At 38.6% G+C, this 10,140-nt stretch overlaps 1 protein-coding gene across 5 annotated transcripts in view; it reads right to left on the reverse strand.

Annotated features, from left to right (window-relative positions):
- rad18 (RAD18 E3 ubiquitin protein ligase) overlaps positions 1–9,126 on the reverse strand; it is a 26,538-nt gene extending 17,412 nt beyond the window's left edge. For all 5 annotated transcript variants that reach the window (XM_072715677.1, XM_072715678.1, XM_072715680.1 and 2 more), the window contains exons 1-9: positions 8,972–9,126; positions 8,462–8,540; positions 8,182–8,243; positions 6,760–6,830; positions 4,177–4,505; positions 3,925–4,024; positions 1,778–1,962; positions 631–701; positions 425–485 (exon numbers count right to left, since the gene is read on the reverse strand). In XM_072715677.1, coding sequence (XP_072571778.1) covers positions 425–485; positions 631–701; positions 1,778–1,962; positions 3,925–4,024; positions 4,177–4,505; positions 6,760–6,830; positions 8,182–8,243; positions 8,462–8,540; positions 8,972–9,025 — 1,012 coding nt within the window. In that variant the 5' untranslated portion in view covers positions 9,026–9,126. The remainder of the gene's footprint in view (positions 1–424; positions 486–630; positions 702–1,777; positions 1,963–3,924; positions 4,025–4,176; positions 4,506–6,759; positions 6,831–8,181; positions 8,244–8,461; positions 8,541–8,971) is intronic.
- Between the last annotated feature and the right edge of the window lie 1,014 nt (positions 9,127–10,140).

A 10,140-nucleotide genomic window follows, 5' to 3' on the forward strand; every position in this document is an offset into this window, starting at 1 on the left:
ACTAAAACTTAATTTGAGCCTGAAAGGGTTAAGAAAAGGTATAAATAATTCAAATTGTTTAGAAACTGTGTTCATGGAAGAGGTACATTCAACGGAATTTTACATTTTACACACTTGCGGTTAGTCGTGGCTTTAAATTAAGATGGTGCTGGAAAAGAGATGGCACTGTGCCGAAGTTCTGCATGTCAGTTCCTTAACAAATCAAGCTGTGGGCAACTGGGCAAGTACTGTATATTAGCAGTACCAAATGTGAACAACAATCAGTAACCCATGCTTAAACTGAGGTTTAGAAATCAATTTAACTCTCACAGCGATATTAAAATCGCCACATTGAAGAATCATAATTCGGAACACAATCAATTTCAAACATTCACTGCTCTTAACATTCAAGGTCAACACTGCATTTTCCGGCCTTTTAACTTACGGTAATTTGCATGGATTTCTTCTATTTCTTCTTCAGTTTGAGTTTTTGAAAAAACCATTGCCTAGAAAGGAAGTTAATAAATGGTTATGGTATAAAAAGTGTTTTTTTTTTATCATTTTTGCCAATTAGAGTAATTGTAAATTCATAACAAAATACAGAATTCAAAAGATGACACTCAGGTCTGTAAGTAATATTTAAGAACGTACAGGAGGATGTTTCAGTTCCGGTTGATTCCTGAGCTTCTCATCCCTCTCTACTTCCTTCGCTATGTCTTCCACTGTTGATGGATATCAAAACAGGTTAGTGTAAAAGCAGCAGTGTACCTCCTCAGAGTACAGAAAAATCTCTTCTTAGAATCATAGTTCCCCAAAACCCAGCGGATACTTGTACTGCATGCAGTCTTTGGCATCTACACCCATTAGTGTTAAGCAGAGTGTTATGCTAAGTGCTCGGCGTCCTTCACGGGCAGCCCCAGCAATTCCTCCTTTCTGTAGCAGGGATTTGTCTTTCCTCTCTTGCCTTTGGCCACTCAGGACGCACATTACAGAGCCCCAAAATGCCCGCGTTCCTGCAGGTAGTGTGGCATCACCACATATGACAAAGCGTGCCAAGCAAAGGCGTTAACAGTGACGTCACTGGCCACATTGATATACGATTCTGCATTTTACATGGAGAGAATCTTAAGAAGCCTGCAGTGTTAAAAATGCATGTTTGTAATGTCAAAGATGACGGTTGGATTTTAGGAAAGACTTGCATGTTTGGTACAGGAACAGTTCTGAAGAAACATGGGTCAGATACAAGTTTGTTTTATAAATATACCCAGGATAGCACTTGCAAACAACGCAAAATACATATTTAATTTCTGTGACTGCCGAGTCCTAACAGAGCTTTAAATTGAGTCATTCCATTTTAACTCAAATGACTTTGGCACCATCATTTTTGAATATGAAATTTGGCGTGTGAATTACACATTCTGCTCAGAAGTGTTTTTTTTTTTTTAATTCCTGTTGAGATATTGTACCTTTCCTACACCAGGGATAGCTAAATAAATAAATATTAGTGTTTGCATCTGACCTGTAACTTTTGTAATATTGCAGCTACATGGCTTTCCCTTTCAGACATGGGGACACACCAAGCCTACACTAAACTACCCCAAAAAATGCCTGATTAAAAAACCCAAAACTTGATTTTTGGAATTTGTCTCAGTTTTTCTACAGCTTAGAAATGCAGGAAAAGCAGATCTGACCAACAAAAAACACTTGGTGAAATGATAATGGCAAATGTTTAATGGTAAGTTATTAAAATGGATGAGGCACACTGGTCTGCTTGCAGCATGGTGACACTGGCTGTTACCTGACTGTGGGCTCAGGGAGTCACACTGGGAGTTGTATATGTGCACAAACTCCTGGTGCCTCCGCTCCAGCTGCACCCGGGGGCCCTGGGTAGAGAGGTGCAGCTCTCGCAGCCTCTTCTTCAGCTCCTGACTGGACAGCAGGTGGTATACTAACTTCGGCAACGGCTTCCTCTTGACGATGGAACTGAAAATATACCACATCATCATTAACTGGGACATCTACTTGCAGTCTTACTTGACCCATTTATATACTTTTTATCATCGTGGTTCCCAAATACTTCTGCTATTCAGTCAAAACAAATGCATTATCCTTCATATTCATTTATTCGTTTTAAACCATTCATGCACCACTTTGCATTAGGGTAAGTGAATACATAGCCCATGTAAGCAAGATTTTCAACATTACAGAATGTTAACTCCTTGGTCAAGGCAGTCCAAAGCAGAGCATGTGAGCGGAGCGGAGCGGTGAGAATTTCCGCTCCTCGCTCACGAGACTGTTGGCTCCGCCCACTCCTCCGCTCTAATTCGCACTACGCCGCTCCGCTCAACATCGCTCCTCGCTCCACTAAAATTTCCTCCCGCTCCAGTCAAATCGCTCCCCGCTCGCTCCAATTTAAAAGAGGGACAAATAATCTGCATGCCTAACAAATGTCACCTTAAACCGAAGCCTTATGTCATAAAGAAATATGAGCAACGGCAACATTGCCAGTCAGAACAGGAAATATTTATTTTTAAGCAACATATAGGCAACAACAGAGTAGATTTGGGCACGCCTCAGAATCGCAGTGTGAGCGGTATCGGAGTGAAATGGGAGCGAGACAGAGCGACCGCTCCAGCCTTAATTAAAAAACCGCTCCCCGCGCTGACCAAAGTTGTTGCTTTAACCAATAACACAAACATGCAGCTCTGAAGGAGTCCATAACCAATGAGGTCTACATACTTCTCATGTGTGACCTTAGCCAGCCACTAAAACAGCAACAAGCTTGTTTAAAATCTTTGGTTTGCAAGTTTACTGCAGTTTGTTCCACAGTGAACAAGTAAAAGGTTTTAACAAATTAAGACCTAAAATGTTGTAAGACCAATATAACCATCACTAAATCCAAACAACAGCAAGCAAGTGAAAATATAAGGCTACAGCTCTAGACTAACGCAAAATCATTTCTGGCTAGAAGTTTCAGGTGTTCGTCATGTTGTCAACCGAAAACATGCTTGGATTGTGTCATGTAGAGCACAGACCATCCTGAAAGCACAACAGTAAGGCACCAGGCACAGTGCAGGCCATCGGTAGATGACCACAGGTACTGAACTATCGCCCACTGACCAGCTGTACCTTAACTATTGCCATACTAAGATTCAATCTATAATTCAAGACCACCCCCAGCCACAAACCTCCTGCAGTCCAGTAGGTCATTTAGAAGCATCAGAACACTGACCACCAGATTCAAGAACTTAAATATTTCTGTGAAGTGCTAATATGATTCAATACATACTTATTGAGTTATGTTCAAAAGTCACATTTCTTCTTAGTTCACCCTTCCATTTGCTGACCCTAAGTGACAAACTTGAACAGTTCTCAAACGTTGAACAGCTCCAGTTCTAAATGGTGTGGCTTCAGTTTTGTGTCGATTTGTCTCAAAGTTTGACCTCTTCCAGAACGTCATCCCTACAATGTGCCTGCAAAGTTTCAGAAAAATCCATGCAATACTTTTAGAGTTACTGTGTTCATAAGACCAAGTATCTTCTACAGCTTCTGTTTCCTTCCTTTGCTGACATAAAGCACTGCTGCTTCATTTTGGGGCAATCTGTCTGAAATTGAAACCAGGCATAGATCTTCATCCATATAATGTTTCTGTGAAGCAGTAATAAGATCCATTAAATACTTTTTGACTTATCACATTCACAAGTTCAAATGTCTGCTTTCACCCTTCCCTTTGATGCCACTAAATGGTGTTGCTTCAATTTTAGGGCGACCTGTCTCACAATTTAATCAATTGCAGTGCAGCAACAATACAAGGCCTCTGCAAAGTTTGAAACAGATCCTTCAGATCGTTTTTGAGCAATTGTCTTAAGCAAAACATCCATGGCAGTGAATCAGCCCCAAAACCATACATATTTCCCAGAGTCCAAGGAATACAATAAACCGTACCTTCTCAAGCTCTCCCTCTTCTCATCTCTGCTCAAACAGCTGTCCAAGTGTTTATTAATAAACTGTTCTGGAACACCCACGTTACACACTGGACACTCCACTAAAAAACACACAAGTTTGTTTTATTTACTTGTCAGGTTCTATTTAAACCTTGAAAATGTTTTGGCAAGAATATGGAAATTAATTTTAACAATTTACTTCTTAGCCAAGGACAACATTTCTACAAAGTACAAATCCAGAGGTAAATGTCACCTTTGACCGCAGGTTTCTGGTTAGGGGAGGCTGAACTTGAGGGAAAGGCTGAGCTTGACATGGGTCCCCCAGCAGACACCTCCACCTGCTCCTCCTTCACACTCATAACCAACGCTGCACTATTCTGCTGACCCTGCCTGCTGTCCTTTTGGACTTTGGGTGTTCTTGATTGTTCTGAGCCGGTGGGAGATCTTTTTTGGAAAAAGTGGTTCAGAATGGTGCCGCCCACTTTCGAGAGCCCTGGCTTCATGGCATTCCGTCTTACAGAAGAGACGGGGGTCTTCGGGGAAATAGGTGGGGATTCAAAAGTTGTCTGTGTCAATTTATGCCTAGGTTTAACAGAAGAAGAAAAGCAGACAGGTGAGTAAGAAATGTCACATTTAATAAATACAACCAAAGTGCAGCATTAAAATCATTTTATGAGCAGCAATTAGACAAAATGAATTCTATTGACGCATATTAGGACTTCAGAATACAGTGATATATCAGAACTCGAACTTAATCCGTTCAGAACTCCAGATCGAATCCTAAAAAGTTAGAGTTCTGATCGAATTTTCTCCATAAGAAATAAAAGGAAATGAATAAATAAAGGAACCAATTAATTGGTTCTCAGCCCCAAAAAATTACACCTAAATATGTTTTTTTTAGCATTTAAACACAAAATGAACCGGATAAAACAAGAAAAGCATATACTCTACTAAACACATCTAAGCACATTTATCAAAACAGTAATTTGTAAAGTAAGAAAATAAATGTATCCAAACAATGTGTAAAAAAAAAAAAAAAAAACGTGTCCTTCCCCGATCGTCCACGCCTTCCGTGTGCCACACCCCCTCGTTAACCCCGTGTGGAATCCACGTGTGATCAGCTGTTTCTGGTTGTTTTTATTAGCCCTCTGTATTTCGTCTGCGTCTCAGTTTGTTTCCCCAATCCGGTCATTGTATTGTCTGTCTGCGTTTTGCCTGCCTTATCTGTAATTAAACCCCGTATTCCCCGATACCCTGTCCTCTGCGCCTTTGTCTCCGTTCCGTCCCCGCTCGGCACGACAATATTATTATAATTAAATGTATTAATGGTTTATTATTAATATAAAAATAAATCTTTATTTTTATATGTATTTTATTATATAATAATAATTACTGTTACTGTCTATCATTGTCTAAATGTATGTTTACTGTCTAAATATACTGTATGTATTCAGCTAATGTAAACATGCACAATGCTATCACAGCGAATGCTAGGCTGAGACTGAAGCTTTACCCTTTGTTTCCGCTGAAAGACGTGCCGCATGACTCATTTCCCCGCGCGTTCCTGTTTTGAAGCCAAGCGCACGTAAAAACAAGAAAAACAAGGAGCGCATGTGTGCCATAAGATTTTTGATGATACTTGGTGCTTGTAAACCAGGACTTGCTTGGTTTCCAAGTCAAAATTTATTAAAAATCTTTGCTCGTCTTGCGGAACACTCGTAATCCGAGGTTCCACTGTACTACTAATCTCCTTATTGAATTGTGGGCGCAAGTAAGGTACGTATAATGCCAAAAAGCCAGCGACCGTTATCTAAAGCCCTGCAATGAGAATTAGTTTGTTCTTGTCAAAACAAAATTTGCTTAAAAGAAATGGTCGATTTTATTTGCAGGAATAAATTTGTTTAGATTATTCGATGAATCAGTAAAATAGTCAATAGATTATTGATAGAAAAACAGTCATTAGTGGCAGCCTTAAATGTAATAATAACTATAATGATGAAGATCATAATCAGGTTAAAGCTGCAAAATAAAATTATAATGTAAGCTATAAATGTATTATACTTTGTCAAGTTGTTACATAATGCAGTGTTATTACATAATGCATTGTTATAAACAGTACACAAGAGGAAAACTGAATTTGTTTTGAAATTATTAATTAAAAAAAACTGCTAAATTAAACCCAATTAGGAACCATTGTAAACCAAAGACAATGTCTCTAGCATTGACATTTCTAAATAACAAAATCTAACTGAAGCTATCTCACTGCCAAGTTCAACAGCAGCAATTAAGCATAAAATTCAGCATATCATTCTAGTTGTAACCTGGTTGTTTTGATTTTTTGGGACTAAATTCAGCCTATTTTTCATTTAGAAGGATCCAGTGAATGTCAGATTAAAGCAGATAATCATTTAAGCCCATGGACACATTTGATTTAATGTTACATCTTCAGAGAGATTTTTGTATACCATTAATAAGTTGTATTTAAAAAAGACAGTTTTCAGGAATAACGTTTACCTCAAAGTTCACATGTGTAATTATTACTTACATATGCTAAAGATTTTAACCAAATAAATAACTACAAAGTTTGGGTCATACTGTTATCAACTAAATAAGCCCTGGTCGGCCCGCAGATCTGTTGGTTGTAAATACGGTTACTTGACACCTCTGCTATATGTGATGTTATGAGCCAAATCAGTAGACAAACATTCATAGACCTGACCCATTCCTTGGCACTTTCATGCCATGTTCTTTAGAAGGAAGGACCTAAAGCAACAGAATTTAAGCATACAGAGGTAAAAGAAACACAAAGTGAGAGAAGGTCCAGTTTGTGCTATACCTTGCATCTTTGAAACTTTTGACCAGATCATCCAAAATCCGATTGTTTCTCAGATCTGACTCTGTTGCAGTCTAAAAGACAAACAGATCACAATTAGCATTTCCCCCAAAATAAAAAATATTGGATGGAGGGATGTACTTTAATCCCTAAAGAAAACTTAGTTTTGCACAAAAAAGGAACAGGGGCTGCCTTGCAAAGTGTTATGCAAGAGGCATATTAGTAACCCTTTCAGCAAAATACAAACATACTGCGATCTTTTGGTTGCTGGTTCATTTTCTTGCATCTTTAAATAAACTGCACCAATCCCAGAGACTGTCAAAATTTATTAGTAAACCTACTCAAAAGCAGTTGCATAGAGTCATATCCCACGTTATTATGCAAGTCACAGTTCTCATTAAGTACTGGAAGGAAGAAAGATCTTTCTGCTGCTGAAAAGCATGAAAAAGTGTAACATCTTGTAATAGGTATGAAACAGACAAACTTTGAGATCAACAGAAGTACAAAAATGTGTAAGCAATTTGGAGTCCAGGCAAAGTAAGATTAAGGAGATTAAGAAGCATCATGGGAATTTTCAGTCAGAAAAATTAATCTCATCAAAAAGGAACGCTGTAAAAAAAATATTTAAAAATCCACTATTAAGTGGCAAAGAGATCTTTGAAAGTGCTGGAGTCCCTGAAATTCCCAAGAACACCCCGATGCAGGATCCTCCACAACAGGGGTCTCCAACTTCCGTGCTGGAGAGCCACTATCCAGTGGGTTCTCTCTCCTTCCTGGCATTTGATAGTAGCTCTCCAGGACCGGAGTTGGACACCCCTGGTCCAGAGGCTGGCAGCTGTGCATAAATCTGCCCTTCAGCTTCCAAAATAAAATGATGTTCATGCAGGACAATGCATGATTATATGCTGCTAAGGACACCATTGACTCCTTGGATGCTATAGGGATAAAGAGAGAGGCCATCATCACCCCCTACCTCAAACCTACTGAGGGCTTATGGATTTTCCTTTTCAAAATAAGGTTGGATGGCAGTATGCCTCAGAACAGCAGGTGTGGGAGGCAGTCTCTTAATAAAAATTAGCATCTCTTATTAAAAGAGGGACAGAAATTATACATGCACTCATACGCTTAAAATAGACATCTGTTGCATTAGTTGAATAAACATATTCTTAAATCTTAATATGTAAACCTTTCCTTTAAACTACTTCAATAGCTCTCATCCATTAAGTTACTCATGGCATATTTATGCAAGGAAATATGCAACATATATATACACAAATATAGCAGCTCTATAAATAAAAACAGCTAGCCACTAAAAAAAATACCAAAATAAACTCAGTAGTGTTTGTTCAAGAGAATGACACAGTGCTCATTAGAAACATCATAATGTATTATCAATATATGGATGCTGAACACAAGTATACTTACAGAATTACACACAGGACACTGCGGCTTGTATGAGAGGAACTTCCTTATGCACAGAGAACAAACTGAAACCAAGGCATAACACATTTTAGAAACAATTAGTGACTTAATGCAAACTGTACTTTACAACCGGTTTACTTCAAACTTAAAAAAAACTCAAATATAGGTAGACCGTAGAGTACAATTTCCATCTGAAATATTTATACAGTAACTACCTAGTTAGTAATTTGGTTTCACAATGACAAGAAAAAAGGTGAACAGAGCAATCAGTACCATGACTTACAGTTATGAGAGCACTTGGTCATCATTGCAATATTCGTATAGTCAAAACAGACAGGACAGCGGAGTAGGGCATCGACGGGCTGAACCGGCAATGCGGGTCAGAACAGCAACGCAGCAACAAAAAAGAAAATCACAATAAAATTAATCATTTTATTATTATTCATTATAGTAACATTCATGTAGTCAAAACAGACAGGACAGCGGAGTAGGGCATCGACTGGCTGGAACGACACAACCGGACTAAAACAACAGCTGAGTGGAACACAACAGAGCACAAAAAATAAAATTGGTATAAAATGGTACAAAAAGGTAACTGCGCAAACTGTCAATATGCAAAAACGCTACAGGGTACCTTCTCGTAGATGAATTACAATTTTGTTATAAATCATTATCAACCCACATCGTCCTGAACCTCAAACATAATCCAGCTACTAGCATAGCAACGCAAAATCAGATGACAATTTAAACACTTCACACATAAAAGCTAGCTGAACACTTCTGTCAGACTTACTTTAAGGCACGCAAGATTTGTGGGTAAATCGGGTTCAGGGACCACCGACATCATGCAACATGAAAAGACTGCAGAGCTTTTCCACAATTAAACCCGCGCGCGGCTGCTGCCTGATTTGCAGCGCGCAAGTGTGCACCGTTGTGCGCGTGCGCACATCATTGTGTTTTACGACGCTACCCGATTTGCAGCAAGCGCATTATATTGCACGACATCACGTCATGTTGGAAGAATAGCCTCACTTTCTGAGTACTCAGAAAGAAGTGTCACAGAAAAGAACAGGACAAGCGGTCATAAAAAATGGATGGATAGATGGATGAAACTCATGATTTTATATGTCTTTTGTGCTTTCTTGTTTTTGGACATTTGTATAGCATTTATATATTGTTTGAAGTCTTCAACATCTTGTCCTTCAATCCCACAAAAAGCACAGGTGTTTTAAATATAGCATCTAAGTTACATCTTTTTAAAATTTGTTTCACTGAGAAAATTCTGTGTAACACTTTATATGTTATTGATGTAGTATTTATTTTGGATATCCCATGCTTTTTTTCCATTGAACATCACCAAATAAGGCTGACCAAAAAACCTTGCTGCAGGGAGTGTGACATAGCAAAGAATATTTCTAATAACTTTATCATTAACTTTTGCTATCCTTGTTCCCAATAAAGATTCAAAAATGCAATACAAATATAAATCAGACAAAGTGGAATTGGTCAAAAAGGACAATATGCCTCTGGGAATTACATCAAACACCACAGTGTATTCCTTTGGCTTAATGTGTATTTGACATTTTTCATGAATTTCACTATATGGTAACAACTGGCCTTTTGAATTAATTGCATGACCGGAAGAATCTCATTGTCAGGATCTATCCCAGCCTTGTCTGTCATTTCCCTGTTTGGCCATTGGCCAGCCTGCTCTGTGTTCTGCTAGTATTCCTTAGTTAAGTTCCTAATGTGTTCACCTATTTCCCAGCCTGCTGCATGGTTAAACAGACTGAGTGTATCATCCAGCATTCCCTTTTCACATGGGTTCGAAGCTGGCTTGAGGTCAGCCTCAACTGTTTGTAATTTTGACAATTTATGTTTCTTTGTATTTCATTGATTTTTTTATGGTTCCTTGATGTTCTCTGATTATAGTAATGTTCAGTTAGCCTTGTATTCCAGTCG

This window comes from Paramormyrops kingsleyae, chromosome 8, assembly GCF_048594095.1.
Source record: "Paramormyrops kingsleyae isolate MSU_618 chromosome 8, PKINGS_0.4, whole genome shotgun sequence".
NCBI classification, from domain to species: domain Eukaryota; kingdom Metazoa; phylum Chordata; class Actinopteri; order Osteoglossiformes; family Mormyridae; genus Paramormyrops; species Paramormyrops kingsleyae.